Below are 19,336 nucleotides of genomic sequence, written 5' to 3'. Positions count from 1 at the left end.
GCCCTCGATGTTGCGCCGACCTGTGAAACCCCTCTAAAGCCCATCTACACCATTCTATTATCATCCATATGTCTATCCAATGACCATTTGAATGCGTTTAGTGTTGGCGAGTCCACTACTGTTGCAGGCAGGGCATTCCACGCCCTTACTACTCTCCGAGTAAAGAACTTACCTCTGACATCTGTCCTATATCTATCTCCCCACAATTTAAAGTCATGTCCCCTCATGCTGGACATCACCGTCCAAGGAAAAAGGCTCTCACTGCTCACCCTATCTAATCCTCTGATCATCTTGTATGCCTCAATTAAGTCACCTCTTAACCTTCTTCTTTCTAACGAAAACAGCCTCAAGTCCCTCAGCCTTTCCTCGTAAGATCTTCCCTCCATACCAGGCAACATGCTGGGTAAATCTCCTCTGTACCCTTTCCAATGCTTCCACATCCTTTCTATAATGCGGCGACCAGAATTGAGTATAGCTCCCGGTTGGTGTGGGACATGGCTGGGAAGCATTCATGGCATTGCCAGGTTGGCACTACTAGGAATGAAGCGATTTCCACTATGTGGGGATGCTGCCAATATTGGGGGGGGGGGGGTTGCACTGAAGCTCCGACGCCGGTGATGGTGGTGGGGGGGGGGGGGGGGACTGAAGCCCTGAAGGTGGCGAGGGGGGGCTTTACTTTCACTTTGCAATCAGAGCGCCCCGATCTCGCCAGCTCAGAGGCCCCGTCCCACCAGAGTGATAGCAGACTCGGCTTTTATTTGACAAAGTGTCAGAAGATCAGGAGAGAAAAACTGGCAAAACACAACTGTTTTTGGTCAGAATCTGATACTTGCCATTTTCATCCGTAACAACACAGTATTGCAGCAAGACTGGAAGAAGGTGGAAACAGTTGAAAATCCTGTTAGCTGCCGTTGCCCTTATATAAAATGACTGTTCCAGTATCAGACTTCCCTGATGATCACCATGTGAACCAGTTCCTCTATTCGCTGGCGGGTATGGTAGGCAATGCAAAGATAGACGGAGGCAATAGAGAAACATAGAAAATAGGAGGAGGCCATTCAGCCCTTGAAGCCTGCAAGTCATTATGATCATGGCTGTTCATCCACCTCAATAGCCTAATCCCATCTACTCCCCATATCCTTTTATTTCCTTCTCTCCAAGTGCTATATCTAACTGCTTATTGAAAACTTACAATGTATTGGCCTCAACCATTTCCTGTGGTTACGAATTCCACAGGCTCACCACTGTCTAGGTGAAGAAATTGCTCCTCATTGTAAGGAACCATCTTGTGAATCTCCTTTGGACTCTTGATTCCTTTTAATTCCTGCCCCTGAGCATTGCTGGGGTCTACCTCTAATTTAAAAAAAACAATTGCAGGATATGCTCTGACATCACTGATGATCCATTTTGACAGGCTTAGTCAGTAGTCAAGCGGCTCTCCTTGCATTCTGGAACAATCCCCTGCAGTCGTTCGCGAATGGTGGATCCCTTCAGAAGTTTCTAGATAAGCAGGTTGGCTGAAGGCATTGAGTTCTCTCCCTGAAGGAGTGGAATTCTTTTGAAAACCCCAGTTGGAGTCTGTGTTTTCTCCTCAGCTGAGCTGGTGGGCAATCTCTGTGAGACGGTTTCTCCATGTCAGTAAGAAGTCATACAACACCAGGTTAAAGTCCAACAGGTTTGTTTTGAATCACTAGCTTTCGGAGCACAGATCCTACCTCAGGTGAATGAAGAGGTAGGTTCCAGAAACATATATATAGACAACGTCAAAGATGCAAGACGATACTTTGAATAAGAGTCTCTGCAGGTAACTAAGTCTTTACAGGTCCAAACCGAACAACTGGAGAGAGATATAATCCCAGGTTAAAGAGGTGTGAATTGTCTCTAGCCAGGACAGTTGGTAGGATTTCGCAAGCCCAGATGGTGGGGGGGGGGGGGGATGAATGTAATGCAACATGAATCCCAGGTCCCGGTTGAGGCCGCACTCACGTATGCGGAACTTGGCTATCAAGTTGCTGCTCCGCGATTCTGCGTGGTCGCGCGTCCTGAAGGCCGCCTTGGAGAATGTTTACCTGAAGATCAGAGGCTGAATGCCCTTGACTGCTGAAGTGTTCCCCGACTGGAAGGGAACATTCCTGCCTGGCAATTGTCATACGATGTCTGTTCATCCGTTGTCGCAGCATCTGCATGGTCTCGCCAATGTGCCACGCTTCGGACATCCTTTCCTGAAGAGTACGAGGTAGACAACGTTGGCCGAGTGACACGCGTATGTACAACGTACCTGGTGGGTGGTGTTCTCACGTGTAATGGTGGTACCCATGTCGATGATCCGGCACGTCTTGCAGAGGTTGCCATGGCAGGGTTGTGCGGTGTCGTGGTTGCTGTTCTGATGGCTTGGCAGTTTGCTGAAAACAATGATTTGTTTGAGGTTGTGCGGTTGCATGAAGGCAAGTAGTGGGGGTGTGGGGATGACCTTGGCAAGATGTTCATCTTCATCGATGACATGTTGAAGGCTGTGAAGAAGATGTTGTAATTTCTCCGCTGTGGGGAAGTACTGGACGACGAAGGGTACTCGGTCAGTGGTGTCCCGTGTTTGTCTGCCGAGGTGCTTGGTACTGTTTTTTGCTGTGGCACGTTGGAACTGTCGGTCGATGAGCCGAGCGCCATATCCCATTCGTACGAGGGCGTCTTTCAGCGTCTGTAGATGTCTGTTACGCTCCTCCTCATCTGAGCAGATCCTGGCTTGTCCACAGGGAATGGCTCGCAAAAGCTGCTGCTCTGATATTCTGCTTAGCTGAGACTAGCTGCTGTGGAGTCTGCTGAAGCTGACCACATCAGAAACTGAGCAGACTTGAAGTGCATTGTCCAAGGGTAAGGTTCAGCTCAACACAAAGAAGAACAGTACAGCACAGGAACAGGCCATTCGGCCCTCCAAGCCTGTGCCGACTATGCTGCCCGTCTAAACTAAAACCTTCTACACTTCCTGGGTCCGTATCCCTCTATTCCCATCCTATTCATGTATTTGTCAAGATGCCCCTTAAATGTCACTATCGTCCCTGCTTCCACCACCTCCTCCGAGTTCCAGGCACCTACTACCCTCAGTGTAAAAAAGACTTGCCTCGTACATCTCCTCTAAACCTTGCCCCTCGCACCTTAAACCTATGCCCCCTAGTAATTGACCCCTCTATCCTGGGAAAAAGCCTCGGACATCCACTCTGTCTATGCCCCTCATAATTTTGTAGACCTCTATCAGGTTGCCTCTCAACCTCGGTTGTTCCAGTGAGAACAAACCTAGTTTATTCAACCGCTCCTCATAGCTAATGCCCTCCATACCAGGCAACATCCTGGTAAATCGCTTCTACACCTCTCTAAAGCCTCCACATCCTTCTGGTAGCGTGGCGACCAGAATTGAACACTATACTCCAAGTGTGGCCTAACTAAGGTTCTATACAGCTGCAACATGACTTGCCAATTCTTATACTCAGTGCCCCGGCCAATGAAGGCAAGCATGCCGTATGCCTTCTTGACTACCTTCTCCACCGGTGTTGCCCCTTTCAGTGACCTGTGGACCTGTACACCAAGATCTCTCTGACTGTCAATACTCTTGAGGGTTCTACCATTCACTGTATATTCCCTGCCTGCATTAGATCTTCCAAAATGCATTACCTCACATTTGTCCGGATTAAACCCCATCTGCCATCTCTCTGCCCAAGTCTCCAAATGATCTAAATCCTACTGTATCCTCTGACAGTCCTCATTGCTATCCGCAATTCCACCTACCTTTGTGTCGTCTGCAATTTTACTAATCGACCAGTTACATTTTCCTCCAACTCATTTATATATACTACGAACAGCAAAGGTCCCAGCACTGATCCCTGCGGAACACCACTAGTCGCAGCTCTCCAATTAGAAAAGCACCCTTCCATTGCTACTCTCTGCCTTCTATGACCTAGCCAGTTCTGTATCCACCTTGCCAGCTCACCCCTGATCCCGTGTGACTTCACCTTTTGTACCAGTCTGCTATGAGGGACCTTGTCAAAGGCCTTACTGAGTCCATATAGACAACATCCACTGCCCTACCTGCATCAATCACCTTTGTGACCTCTTTGAAAAACTCTATCAAGTTAGTGAGACATGACCTCCCCTTCACAAAACCATGCTGCCTCTCACTAATACAAGTTGAAGCGTGTCCCTGGAGGGTATCCCACAGCTAGAGAATCCAGCCTGAGTGGTCCAGCTTGAAGATCCAAGCCACGCTGGATGCAAACCAACTAATGTTTTTCGAACCCCTCGCATTCTGAAGCGATCTGAAGGTAGATGAGAGCTATGCCGGTTTTGTGTCTAAGGGGAAATTTCATCGACCGAAGTAGCCAGATCCATAACAATTTTAACAGACACACTGGCTACTCAAACCTGTGCTGGAGAAAGATTTGGTTTTCTCTCCAGAGAGCTCAGTGAAATTGGATGGGTGGAAGTTGTATCCTAGTTCCATTGTATAAAGTGCAGTTGGAGTGTGATTTTGTGTCAGATCCAATAGTGGCTGGAGTGGTCAAAGAATTCCCAGTGGAAGGAGTGTGCTTAGTTTTGGGGAACAATTTAGCGGGAGTGAAGGTTGTAGGAGTCCGAAGGAAGTACTGCAGTTAGCACCAGAAATGCCAACCGTAGGACATGCGGGAGGGTGGAAAACACATTGGGCAGCAGAAGACAGAAATGCTGATCTCATGCCAAATTGACCCAGGTCCTGAGCATTTTGAGGTCAAAGATGACGAGAGGGATGAGGAATTAGACAAGAATCGGGACTTTGATTTTGGTTCTGATTACGTCATACTAATAAACAATTGTCATCAGAGTGTTGGTAAGGAGGAGGAGTCAGAGGAAAGTTTGGATTTCGATCTAGGTTCTGATTATGAAGCAATGGTAGATAGTTGTTCCAAGAGAGATAGTAGGAAGGAAGAGTCAGACGACAGTCTAGACTTTGATCCCTAATCGGTCTATGATGCGATGATAAATGGTTGTTCCCAAATAGACTCGTCACCAATTGAACTTGGACAATTGGCAAACAATTCTTCCAAAGCTAGTGAAGGCGTTAGCCACCCAGTAGAAGTAGGTGAATTGGACTTGCCTAAAAGTAATTTATTGCCGCCTCTTGCATTAAAGCCAATGCCCTTTCCTTCAAGTGAGGGAAGTTTCCAGAGCAGGTTTGCTCTATAGGAAAGTTTCCCTGACTACACGGTATTGCTGTGTCAGGATGTGGACAGTAAGGACTGTGAAGTGGTACCAAGAGAGCAGTTGGTTGATGCACATCCTTTTATTTTATGATGCACATCCTAGCATTCCGGGACAAATCCCTGCTGTCAAGTGTGATTGGTGGAACCCCTTCAGAAGCTTCTAGACAAGCAGGCTGGCTCTCAAGTTTCAGTCTTTGTTCAAGTCAGAGCTGAAAAAGGCATTGAGTTTTCTCTCCCTGAAAGGGTGGAATTCTTACAAAACACAGTTGGAGGCTGTGTTTTCCCCTCCTCCGAGCTCAGGGTTTTGTTTGGAGCTGCAGAGCCGAGCAGAATCCTTTTGAATTTCTCCCAGAAGGGGTGAAATTTTCTCTCAAATCTTAGCTGGTACTCCCTTCAGGTAAACAGAGCAGCTAGTGAGCATTCAATGCATGATTATGGAGCTGGAGAGAGGGAACTTTACGGATTGCTCTCCCATTAAAGGGGCCAGGCCACTGAGATGCCTCGCAAAAACTGCTGCTCTGATATTCTCTTTAACTGAGAAAAGCAGTTGGTGAGTCTGCTGAAGCTGACCACATATCAGAAACTGAGCAGACCTGAAGGCATCTTCCAAGGTTAAGGCTCAGCCCAACACAAGTTAGAATGTGTCCCTAGAGGGAATCCCACAGCCCGAGAATCCGGCCCGAGTGGCCCAGCTTAAAGATCCAAACCAACCAATTTTTCAATACCTCACATTCCGAAGAGATTACCGCTTATAAAAACCTCAACCTCAGCAGTGAAGATCCTCAAATCTCTCATACCTTTTAATCCCTGGTATTTTTGAACCTTTCCTGAACCCACCTTGTGTGTGTGTGTGTCTGGGTGGAGGGTTGGATGGGGTTTTTAAAAATGATAGATGACAAGACTTCCATTATCTGTTCATCATTTACTCGTTATAAATAAACAGATTTTTAAAAAGTATTTTACGTTTAAATCAGGTGCCTGTAACACATTGGAGCAGTCAACGGTTAAAGATCTCAGGAAAGTACACAAATTATTGGTTAATTAATGTTGGGACTCCGGGGTTGGAATTGACCACACACTTGCCCAGGGTGGCATTACATCATCTCGGTCCTGAATGGTCTCTGGTCTACCCTGTATCCTTCGAATATGACCATTAGTTCTGGACACCCCCCACCATCAGGAACATCCTTCTTGCATCTACCCTGTCTAGTCCTGTTAGAATTTTCTCTGGCAATTTTCTATAGGTTTCTATGATATCCCCTCCTCATTCTTCTGAACTCCAGCAAATACAATCCTAACCGAGTATACAAGTATCGGGGTAAAGATTGTTGAAGGACAGCCAGAATGAGGAGGTCATCCAAGGGGCAGACAGGGAGGAGGAAGAAGAGGAAGTCTAATGTGGTTGCTGTAGGAAATCCAATCATTGGGGTAGAAAGCATTATTTGTTTGGAATGAGAGCCCACGATAGTTTTATTGCCTATGCGGTGCCAGGGTGAGAAACAAGGGGTTAGAAGTCATGTTTCTGCTATATAATGCATAGTCTAGATCACATCTGCAATCCGAGAGCAGTTTTGAGCACCACAACCTAGGAAGGAAATATTGTCCTTGGAGGGATGAGAGGGGATGGAGACTTAATATCTTTATAGATATCCTCATGGCTCTTCCTAAAAATTAAAACTGGACACAGACTTTTAAAAATTGCTGAATCTATGTCAGTCTGTGGCCCTTGAACAAAAGGAGCTACCTGGCAGTATCAAAGAAACAGGCATCTCGTTATCTCTGAAGAGTCACTGGTGACACATTGTGGCCTGCAGAGAGCCAAATTCAAAAGGCATTCTGCATATCCTAACCCAGGCTGACTAACTGGAGTCTACGTACCTATTAGGACAAAAGGGCATTGCAACCTTCCTTTCAATTCTTAATGTTTAGGACATTCAACAAGGAATATGCATCCCTTCTCAAAAAATGTGTGCTGTTGGACATTCTGAATTCTCCGTCAGTACACCCGAACAGGCGCCGGAGTGTGGGGACTAGGGGCTTTTCACAGTAACTTCATTGCAGTGTTAATGTAAGCCTACTTGTGACAATAATAAAGATGATTATTATGTGGAGAGATAGGGTCATATGATGTGGATCTCTAGTTTGTGAAATCAATAATATTGCCTTGTGGAACTGCAAGCTCAGTTTTCCATTTACCATCTAACTAGCAGCATCACAGAAAAGGGAACTTTGCTAAGATCGAACCCCAGGTCTCATTTACACTTTCCGCTGGAACTTCTATACCACTGCATGCAAGACTGATTCATCTCTGAACTTATCATGTGAACTCCACCAGAAAAGTAAATTATACAGCATCGCTTTTTAACCTGTCGACCTCCATGAATGAATACCCCACTATTTATTTTCTCTGTGGTCTCTGAATTGTAAACTTTTCCTCGATCCCTCTTTTACTGTATGAATGCAAAGAGAGCAATGTTGCAAATCTACCCACCCCTCCCCATTTAAACAGTACACAAGTAAAATAACTTTTGAGTTCATCCTATCTTGCAGTTTGCTGTTGGGTTATTGATAGAAATTTGATCCCACCATCACCAAGGGATTGGAAAATATATTATGCTTAAAAGGGGGAAGCAAATCAAAACCTCTCTGTTTACAGACAGGTGGTAAAGGGAGAAATTAATGCTGTTTAAACTTTCCCCTCTCTTGTCCATAACAGGGAGTACAGCATAGATTTTACTGGAATGATACCAAAAAACCAAGTGTCCTGAAGTGATCAAACAAACCAGGGCTGTATTCACTGGAATTTTGAAGGCGGACGGGTGATTTAATTACAGCTTTGAAGATATGAAGAACAGATAAGGAAGATTGAATTACACCTTTCTGCCAGTTGGGAGTACTGGCCAGAACTTTCAAGAGTGAAATTAGGAAATAAAAGGGTGGGAGAAATTTGAAACTTTTGTGACAATGGCAAATTATGCTAGATCAGCTGTTAATTCTAAAACTAATACTGGTAGAATGTTGTTATTAAAGCTGGGCATAGGGCAGCACGGTGGCCTAGTGGTTAGCACAACCGCCTCACGGCGCTGAGGTCCCAGGTTCGATCCCGGCTCTGGGTCACTATCTGTCTGGAGTTTGCACATTCTCCCCGTGTCTGCGTGGGTTTCGCCCCCACAACCCAAAAATGTGCAGAGTAGGTGGATTGGACACACTAAATTACCCCTTAATTGGATAATCTAAATTTTAAAAAAATAAAAAAAATAAAAAAATTAAAGCTGGGCATATGGAATGACGTCACAGATCAGCCATGATCTTATGGAATGTGACTAAATACCCTGGGTGGGATTCTCTCTGCCCGGGGCCGGGCTGGAGAATCCCCGTGACCGGGCCACGCCACCCCGACAGAGTGGAGAATCAGTGCCATTGGCATCGGCGTGGTTGGCGCGGCACCGGTCGCGGGCCACTCTACGCGGCCGGCCCGCCGATTCTCAGCCCCGGATGGGCCAAGCGGCCGTAGTGAAAACGCTGAGTCCTGCCGGGGCTGTCCACACCTGCTTGCAGCCGGCAGGAACACTGCGTGGAAGGGTCGGGTGGCGGCCTGTGTGGGGGGGGGTGAACACCGATGCGGCCTGGCCCGCGATTGGGGCCGACTGACCGGCAGGTCTGCCTCTGTGGCTGGGGGGCTCCTTTCCTACACGCTGGCCCCTGTAGCCCTGCGCCATGTTGCATCGGGGCCGGCGCGTTGAAGGAGGCCACAGCGCATGCGCACGTTGGCACCGGCGCCACTGTGGATCCTGTGGCGCCCACTTCGCGCCGGGAGCGGCAGCTGGAGCGGCGTGAACCGCTCCAGCACCATGCTGGCTCCTTGTAGGGGCTAGAATTACTCCTGGCAGCGGCCCGTTCATACCTTTGTAAAACGTGGTGGCGTTTATGACGGCGTGGACACTCTGCCGCCCACTTCGCGCCGGGAGCGGCAGCTGGAGCAGCATGAACCACTCCACGCCGTGCTGGCCACCTGCAGGGGCCAGAATTACTCCTGGCAGTGCCCTATTCATGCCTTTGTAAAACGCGACAGCATTTACGACGGCGTGGACACTCTGCCACGGCATGGGAGAATCCCCGCCCCTACTTCTGTTCCTAATAGGGCTTTCTGGCTGATCAGAATCGCAGAACGGTTATGGCAAAGGAGGCCATTTGACCCATCACGTCTACATTGGCACACCAGAACAACCATTACGATTTAGTGCCATTCCTCTGCCTTTTCCCAATACCCCCATTTCTATTCAAGAATCAAACGTCTCTTGAATGCCTCGATTGAACCTGCCTCCACCATACGTCCAGGCAGTCTGTCCAGGCTCGAATCACTCACTGAAGGAAAAATATTTTTCTCGCATCACATTTGCCTCCATTTGCAAATCACTTTAAATCTGTGCCCTCTCATTATTGATCCTTTAAGGACGGGACTGTTTCTACCTTTCTACTCTGTCCAGTCCCCTCAGAATTGAGCATCTCTATCAAATTTCCTGTTCGCATTCTTCTCTCCAAGGAGAACAGTCCCAACCTCTCCAATCTATCCACACAACTGAAGTTTCCCATCCTTAGAACCATTCTTGTAAACATCTTCTGCATTCTATCCAATGCGTTCACATTCTTCCAATAGCCTGGTGCCCAGAACTGTTCACAGTTCTCCAGCTGAGGTTAAACTAGTGTCTTGTACGCGGTCAGCATAACCTTGTACACTATAAAGCCCAGGATACTATGGGCGGGATTTACAGACCAACCCACCACATGTTTTTTGGTGGTGGAGGCAGCCCACCAGCAGGATTTTCTGGTCCCGCCATTGCCAATGGGTTTTCCTGTTGACTGTACTCCCCGTCGCCGGGAATCCTGTGCGGAATGTGGGACTCCCGGAATATCCTGCAGGCACGAACAGCCGGTAGGTTCTGTCCCAGATGTTTATTAACTACTCTGTACAGCTGGGAGTCAGTCTTATTGGCATTGCCATAAAGGCTCCTAATAATTGTGAGAAATGCAATAGCAAAATAATCCAAAATGTTTAATATTTTCTCCTAATAAATCTTAAGGCAGTTACAGACAGATATACAGTTACACGGCACCTTTCAGAACCTCAGGCAGTCCCAAGCTGCTTTAGAGCCAAGGTAGTACTTTATTTTTGAAATTTAGTCTCTCGTGATAAGAAATGCAGCAGCCAAATGTTGTGCGCTGCTGGCTCCTACAAACAGCACTGAGATAACGAGAAGACAAACTGGTGCTCATGGTGGGGTGACTCCCCCACTTTTGAAATAGTGCCATGGGATCTTTTATCTTCACCCGAGTGCAGGCAGGACCTCAGTTTAATGAGTCATTAAACTGACTCAGTTGGGTGTATTCTGCGTTTGAGAGACTATGTTTTCCGCCAGAGGTAAATTTCACGAATTTCACGACCCTTGTGGTCGTAAAGCGGGATGCAATTCAATGTTCCACACCACGCAGATTTATGCATGACGTGAAATACAAGGGGTTCCCAGGGAATCCCGCTATCCACGTGTGGCCGGATAGCAATGTCATGTGACCAGCACCCACCCCGTATTGGCCCCTAACACTCCCCTGGCACTGCTCGACTGCCCCCACCCTCAAATAGGGGAGTGCCCTCCCATCCACTGGGATCCTTGTAATAGCAGGAGCGCCTCCTCCGCCCGCAAGGAACCCTGTAATAGGGGGGAGTGCCCTCCCATCCACTGGGATCCTTGTAATAGCAGGAGCGCCTCCTCCGCCCGCAAGGAACCCTGTAATAAGGGGAGCGCTCCCCGCCCAACCCACAGGAAACCCAGTATTAGGGGGAGTACCCCCCCCCCAAAGAAAAGGAACTCCTGTCTGGAAGCTAGATAGCAGTCCAGGCAGGGGGAAGCAAATGGAGAGGTAAGTGCATTACACACTTGAGTGGTTGGAGTGCAGGGCACATGCATCTCTTTGATGTGGTCAATGTTTACAAACATTGGGGCTTCACCACTTAGACCACGCAAGCGTGAAGTGATATCAATGGATCAAAGCCACAGATAGTTTTTACGAGCTGTCAATCACAGACCACATTTGAAATCTATGAATTGCAGATAGTGGATCTGTGGGAACCAGGCATAGGCACAGCTCTCCTTTGAGGAATGGACATGTGGAGCTGCAAGGTTAGTACTACAGCTATAATGCTTCCTAATGGCTCTGTCTGAACTGCTCTCTAGCTTCCAGACAGGGGTCCTTTTTCTGTGGGGGCGTAGGGGGAGCATATTTTTACTAGCTCTTGGAAGTTGGTGGTAATATGGTGTAGTCAGATTATGAATGCTTATTATTGTCATGTAGTTGTTTAAAAAATTGATAGGTGCCCTGTGTGCATTACCAACTGGCTTCTCAGATGGTTAAACACATGTTATATTGGGGGGTGGTTGATCACAGGTTGCCTAAACACTGTAGGCTCGAACATGTACATCAATGTTCATCCATCACCTACATGGTTCCCCCCCCCCCCCCCAAACAAGGACTTTTTTCTCCTGATAGAAACCGTCTCCTCAAAGCATTTTCTTTTCATTCCCATTGTTTAGGTCTTCCTGAATGTACAGGCTCCCAGAGATAAACCATCATTGCCAGTCTGAGAGCAACCATGAGAGTAAGTACGCTAACTACTCCAGCCATGTCTTGCCATCTCTGCAGCAAAGTAGGTGGTGATGAAGAAGAAGTCTTGGTGAACAATTCCTTGCAGCAACTTTACCACCAGGAGTTTCAACAAGTTAAATCATACCAAGTCATTTAAATCTTATGGGGTAATAAATTAATTAGGAATGACATTTTTGAAAAAACATTGTGTCACAGTCATTTGGTGGTAGAGAACTCAAACATTGCTGAAAAGAAATACATGTTCTCAAAGCTTTTCATCTGGCACTTATCAGGACAATTTCCAAGAATACCAAATGTAAAGGGAACAATTTATACTTACAAAGAAGAGAATGAGAATTGGGGATGGTTAACTGTCAGTCATCAGTTAATTGGCACATTCTCCATTGGGAATGCCTCTACCAAATCAACAGTCCACTTCCCAACCAATCAGCATTCTTTTCTCATGAAGTATAAATTGTTGGGTCCTTTATATTTGATATTCTTGCCAACTATCCCAAGTGTTTTAACAATGTCTCTTTTTCAGCAATCATCGTTATGTCAATGACTTTTTAATACTTTGGAAAGTACCTCAATTCATGCATTAGTGACTGCATTATAATTTATTACAAAAAAAAGACCAAAAACTTGGGACAGCAGAGCAAATGAGGGTCATCACAGATAACTTAAGGCAAGGTAGCAAATGATGCAAATAGATATCACCACATTGCGAATAAAGAACAACTGAGTGAATGAAAGTCTTAACTCACCACTGACTGTGTAGTTCTGGAGGATGTAGTACTGGTTGGAGTTATAGTGATACTGCTGGTCATTTTGTTCGGTGAGCTTTTCGGGGGACTGCAGTTGCGAGGGGAGCGGAGAACAGTCCCCACGGTCTCAGCAGTAATAGACAAAGGCCGAACAGTTATCAAAGAGCTGGCCTCCTCGGTGTAGCTGCTCCCTGGCCTTTTAAACTGGCTGCCCAGGTGGATGTGAATCTTATTGTCCTCGGTTGTAATAATGTTTGCGTTTGGACTGTACTTTCGGGTCGGCGATGCTGTTTTCTCGGGAGTCATTCGGAATACGGCACGTCCCATGGCCAATTCCTGGGATTCTGGAGGGACCGAGCTGTCTGGGGCCGCTGTTGTGGTCACAGTCATGATATGAATGGGGGAGGCAGCTCTCTCTGGCGAAGTAGCCCTGCCACTCTCCGGTGAGGACTTGGCCCTGGAGAAGGTGGTGATGGTCACAGGTGAGGCTGCACGCTCGGGTGACAGGGAGCAGTCAGAGAGTTTGCCCTTTTGGGGGGCCTTGGCCGCCAAGAGTGGCGTGGGCGTGATAGTGATGTGGGGTTTCTGGTGGCCCAGGGTCGGAATGACTGTGGCACTGGAGAAGAAATCCTCGGCCGCTGGGCTGGTGATCTCCAGAGTGGCCGTGCTGTTGCTGTGGTCTGGAGTGACCCGAATGTGTAGGGGCTGGCCCTGCTTCGGCGACACAATCACCCCCCGGGAGGCCCGGCCAGGGTTCCCGTTGGCTTGGGCTGTCTTCTCAGGCCCATGGTGCTGGGGCAGCTCTTTCCTTTTCATCCAGGGGATCCAGGACCTCCGGAGATTCAACTCACTGGCAGCTGGCGGATACCGCTCCAGCACCGAGGGTCGCTCCAGGGCCTTCTTCAGTCCCCCTTGGCGGAGGTTGCTCATCAGATGGTTTTCCTCTTGGACAGATTTCTGGATGAACAAGGCAGGGTTGTCTTCTTCCCCCGGGCCACTGGCTGGAGGATCGGTCTGGACAGCAGTGGCTGTCACTGGGACATCCACCATTCTCCTGCCGTTCATGCAAGGCCGGAGGGCCCGACTGTAGCGTTTCGACAACTCTAGCTCCTGAGCCAAGCCCACCAGCTCCTGGGCCAGCTCTTTGCTCCTGCTCTCTTCCTGCTGCCACTTTTTGCGGAGTACAGAATAGTCGGCCTGCAGCTGGGAGAGCTGGTCTTCCTTGTTCATCAGGTCGTGGATCTTCTCCTTCAGGGCCTGCACCTCGGCCACCAGCTCCCGGCCTCTGGTTTCTTCGACCCGCAGGCGCCCCCAGGCCTCGGCCTCCTGGCTCAGGCTCTCACTTTTCTCCGTGGCCTTGCCTCTGCTCACCTGACTCTGCATTTCTTCCAGCTGTTGGCTCAGGAGCTTGGCCTTGTCTTGCTCGCTCTTGAACTTGCGCTCCAGCTGGTCATACTCATTCTCAGTCTTCATCAGGTCGCCTTCCACTACCTCCAGCTCCTTTAGCCGAGACCTCAGTCGCTCCATTTCCAGAGTCAGCTCTTTGGTTTTCTCCTCGTCCAGCAGCCCTGTGTCTCCTGGACGTTTCTGCAAGCCCTCCTTGACTTTATTGCGGAGAGCATCACTTTCCGCCTCTTCAACACGGTCAAGCCTCCTCTTCAGCAAGCCAACTCTGAAATTCAAATCACTTGACTTTAGCTCTTCATCTTTGAGTTTCACCTTCAGTTCATCCCTTTCATTGAGAAGGGTTGACACTTTCTCCTCCATCTCAGATTTCGACTTCAGGAGCTTCTTGCTTTCTTCTATCAGTTTCTCGGTCACCTGTGTAGTTTTGCTCTGTTCCTGCTTCAGTTTGCTATTCAGCTCATTCACTTTTTGCTCTTCCTGATTCAACTTGCCCGCAATCCCTCTCCTCTCCTCCACCAACATAACCGTGAAAGATTTCAACTTGGTCAAGTCATCTTTCAAGACGAATTCACTTTTCCCCAATCTGGCCTCTGACGATTCCAGTTCTTTCACTCGGCCTTTTACCAATTCCAACTCATTGATCAGTTCTCTGGTCAGATTTTTCTCTTTGTCGAGACTAATGTGCAGTTGGGAACATTCCAATTTGCTCTTGTTAAAAGCGCCCTCCAGTTTCTCTAGGTCCACCATTCTTCTCTGGAGTTTTTCTACCTCCAACTTTAAGCTCTTACTCTGCATCTCCTCTTCCTCCAACCTCCTCCTCAACTCTCTGCCCTGATCTTCCGCCTTGGTTATCTCCTCATCCTTCCCCTCCATCTCCAGTACCTGCTTCCGCAGGTTTTCCACTTCCGCCATCAGGCTGGAGTTGCCAGACTCACCCTGGCCAATTTTAACCCTCAATTCCTGAAGTTCCTCCTCAGCTTTCTGCAGACTCTTGTTGGCTTCCTCCAGCTCCTCTAGCCGGCGGTTGAGAGCAGCCAGCTTTTGGCGTAACTGGCGGCTCTGAGCTTCTTGGCTGGCGAGTTTGGCTGTCATCTCCTCATGCTCCTGCAAAGACTTGGCGGACTTGTACCCCAGCTCCGCCTCCAGCCGGGTCACCTTCTGAGCCTCCTCTCGGACCCTCTCCTCCTCAGTTTGGAATCTTCCTTGCTCCTCCTGGAGTTTCTGCACAAGCTCCTGCACCTCCTGCGTCTGCTGGCCCAACTGCTCGATGTGTTGTTGCCGTTCATCCACCAGCATCAGTGTGAATGATTTCAGCTTCACCAACTCCTCTCGCACTTTGCCCAGTCGCTTGCTGTTCTCCTTCTCCTTCCGGCCCTGGTAGGACTTTTCCTGTTCGAGCAGCTTCTTCAATCTAGGGAAAAGAAAGGCCACGTCAGAAAAGGGATCACAAACGCTCAAAATGAAGTTTCTCATCTTTTGGGGTGCCTTGGAATTGTAAGGGCAGTTTTGGATAGTTACGGGATAGTTATGGGGCAGCACGGTAGCATGGTGGTTATCATAAATGCTTCACAGCTCCAGGGTCCCAGGTTCGGTTCCCGGCTTGGGTCACTGTCTGTGCGGAGTCTGCACGTCCTCCCCGTGTTTGCGTGGGTTTCCTCCGGGTGCTCCGGTTTCCTCCCACAGTCCAAAGATGTGCGGGTTAGGTGGATTGGCCATGCTAAATTGCCCGTAGTGTCCTAAAAAGTAAGGTTAAGGGGGGGTTGTTGGGTTACGGGTATAGGGTGGATACGTGGGTTTGAGTAGGGTGATCATTGCTCGGCACAACATCGAGGGCCGAAGGGCCTGTTCTGTGCTGTACTGTTCTATGTTCTATGTTCTACTGTCAACGGGAATGGTGACAAGCGGTGCAAGATGTGTTAATCAGAAACTGATCTGGTTAAGTTTTAAAAAAATAATAAATTTAGAGTACCCAATTATATTTTTTTCCAATTAAGGGGCAATTTAGCGTCGTCAATCCACTTAACCAGCACATCTTTGTGTTGTGGGGGTGAACACTTGCAGACACGGGGAGAACATGCGAAGTCCACGCAGGCTGTGACCCGGGGCAGGGAATGAACCTAGGTCCTCAGTGCCATGAGGCAGCAGTGCTAACCTCTGCACCATTGAGCTGCCCCTGCTGCATTGAATTCAATCATGTTGTGATCACTATTCGAGTTTGGCTACTAATTAAATTTGGCTCTATTCTCAAAGAAATCGAATATTGGCTGTCCCTTGTTACATCGAGAACATATTGCTGCAGAAAACTATCCCAGAAATCCGCTCCCTTTCTGACAGGTGCTCCCCTGCCTCTCCCAATCTGTGTGCAAGTTAAAATCCCAAATTAATACTACTCTGCCTTTGCTACACACTTGCCCAATTTCTCTATTTGAGGTATAAAATCAAGTTTTGATCAAAAATTAAGTTTGGAAAATTAAGAATGCAAAGTGGTGAGTTGGACATTTAAAAATATGCATTTAAAAAAAGGATATTTGATAACTACTCATTTAATTTAAAAAGAAAACACATTAAGATCGTATTTTGAATAGATCAATTCTACTAACTCGATCCTTCCCAGTGCATTTGTGGTTGCTCAAGATACTACTTTTCAAAGCCATTCATTTTGAGTCCAAAGATATGAAGGTTAGGTGGATTAGCCATGCTAAATTGCCCCTTTCCAAAGGTTAGGTGGGGGTTTTGGGCTTCGGGCAGGGGAAATCGGCATAGGTCGGGTGCTTTTTAGAGGGTCAGTGCAGACCTGATCGGTGCACTATAGGGATTCCTTGAACAGTGGGCAGAATGAAATAGCCTGTCTTGTTGATGGATTGCTAGTTTCCCATTTCCTGTGTTGGGGGTGTATGAGGACCACAGTGTAAGTGAGTAGTGTGAAGAAGGCAGACAAAGCTGAGCACCTTTGTGTACACGGCCTTCATCCATTGCACCCCCCCCCCCCCCCCATGGGACACACCCAGAACTCTCCCATTCCACAGTGGCCTCCTCCCACATGAATGTTATCTCCAGCTCAACCTACGTTAGCAACCATGTCAATGGAAACAGTGACCCTGCAGCTGCAAACCATCCATCTCCATCCTCCCAGTCATGAGCTTCCTTCCATCATTCCACCTCCTAACATCACCCTATGCCTTCCCTCAATCACCCTTTGTCAGTGACCTTTGACCTTCCAACTCTCACCTCCAACCCCCCACCTCAACCTACCTACCATCATCCTGGAGCCTCTCTCCATCTCCTTGGCATGCCTTTGAACCCTTGATCCTCACTTAAAAACCCCTCCCGCCACTAAACTTTACCTCCCTCTGACTGTAGATTTGTCATGTAGGGTTCAGATGCCTCCCTTGGACACCACAGGACCAGCACTCACAAACAATGGAGTCCACCTATAGACCGGAGCCTGGCTCCATTTGGACACAGTCTCCTCTCTTGACTTGCAGCATGCCATCTGATCCCTCTTGGTCCCTTACTTTGTGATGCTGATGCTGAATTCAACAAAGACACAATCTCACCTCGCCTGGTGCATGCCACCGCTATGCTGTCAAGAAGCAGAAGGCATGGGTTTCCCATATGCCACTGCCTTAAATCTTGATGGTAGCACAGAGTTTGGTACCACTCCCACTTCGAGTATTCATACTGTGCAAATGCATGATAAATAGGATCCCAGCACCGGGCAGTGTGATGCCCACTACAGCACTGATGCATTGTCGACTTTATTTTGAGAACTAAATCTGGTATTGGGAAACTGAAATTTCAGCTCCTGCCCAATTATATCCTCCCTGCCCACCACATTTTCCCCACTCCCATAGGCCTCACTAAATTCCACTCATGAAGTGCTTTGACATATTTCACCGCAGAGGTGTTATAAAATGCAAATACTATTCAGCAGGCATGAAAGCATTCCTGAAAATGTACATACTGCAGTGCATCTTCGCTAACCTGACCACTGGCTAGCAGACATATTACCCTGCCCATTCACATGCTCACATCAGCAGCAGAATTTTTATTGAGTAAGTGTGGCCACATGTATGAAGGAATTTGACAGACTTGTTTTATTTGTGTATTGAGAATCGTGCATTGCTGGTCAGTGATATTGCTGAAACATTTTGCGAAACATCAGTATGGCAGCTGGAGTTTGTCAGTTTACAATTTTCTTCCCATTTAATCTTAACCACAGAAGTGGAAATGCTGGAATCAGATCAAAGGAAGTTCGGCATGTGGACAGCACAGAATCATTATTACATTTAGTTCATTTATAACCCTGCACCTCCCGACAACTCCGAACTACTTGTTAATGATTCCTCATAGTGTACACTTTGCAAGTTTGAAGGATTCAGGCCGAAGACCTATTCACAAGACACCCAAAAATGAACAAAAGCAGCCTGGTTTGCGGTCCATTCTCTTTGCCCAGGTCCATGAAACCAACATATCCAAGATTGTGGCACAGTTCTGTTGTCGCACTCCTACTTTTCCCAGGATGGAGGAGACAAATAGACAAGCGATGGACCAAACTGCCGCAATAGTTCAGGGTAATTTTGATATTTTGACAAAACGATAACAATAGACCCAACTACAAACTTCAATAGCTTTCATGTGTTGGGAACCAAAACAGCACCATAATTAGAATGTAATCATCCTTTCACAATGGAGGCTTTCCATCCACATGCAAGGCAAAGAAGAAGGGTCATAAACCCAAGCCCTGAATAACGAGGAGGTGAAGATTTCAGTTGCGGGAAGTACAAGAAAAAGTGACCTCGGAAACAAAAATTGAATGACAAAGACCAATCCTAAGCATTATTTCAGGTTAAATCATGATTCCAGCAGAAGGGAATATAATTGGATGAGAAAAGCCAAATTGGGAAGATCTTAGGAACACTTACAGAGGGATCAGTGCCTGCAATGAATCTTTGAGTGAGACAGTGCAGACTCTATGGCCTGGATTATCACAACTTAGGTTGACAGGGGAACCCTTTAAAAATGGCAGTTGGGTCTTGATTCCAGGATTCCCGACCCCATTCCCATGCTGTCAAATATTTGAGAGTGCCTTTAAAGGGCGCAGGCTACTTCTTGTCAGAAGCCTACATCCGGCATCCCCAACCTGCACGGCTCCATTGTTAGGATAGGCATCTCCTACTCCTCCACAATTTGTGGCACGGAAGCACAGTGGTTAGCACTGTTGCTTCACAGCGCCAGGGTCCCGGATTCGAATCCTGCTTGGGTCACTGTCTGTCCGGAATCTGCACTTTCTCCCCG

The 19,336-nt window shown here is 47.7% G+C and overlaps 1 protein-coding gene across 5 annotated transcripts in view; it reads right to left on the bottom strand.

The window, feature by feature from the left end:
- Window positions 1-19,336, bottom strand: part of LOC119969365 (filamin-A-interacting protein 1-like) — a 307,948-nt gene that overhangs the window by 73,891 nt on the left and 214,721 nt on the right. For all 5 annotated transcript variants that reach the window (XM_038802929.1, XM_038802939.1, XM_038802921.1 and 2 more), the window contains one exon: window positions 12,632-15,449. In XM_038802929.1, the coding sequence (XP_038658857.1) occupies window positions 12,632-15,449 (2,818 nt within the window). The remainder of the gene's footprint in view (window positions 1-12,631; window positions 15,450-19,336) is intronic.

The sequence above is a fragment of the Scyliorhinus canicula genome, chromosome 1, assembly GCF_902713615.1.
Source record: "Scyliorhinus canicula chromosome 1, sScyCan1.1, whole genome shotgun sequence".
Lineage (NCBI taxonomy): Eukaryota > Metazoa > Chordata > Chondrichthyes > Carcharhiniformes > Scyliorhinidae > Scyliorhinus > Scyliorhinus canicula.
Note: the sequence above shows the minus strand (reverse complement) of the source record. Positions and strands in the feature narration are given on the sequence as shown.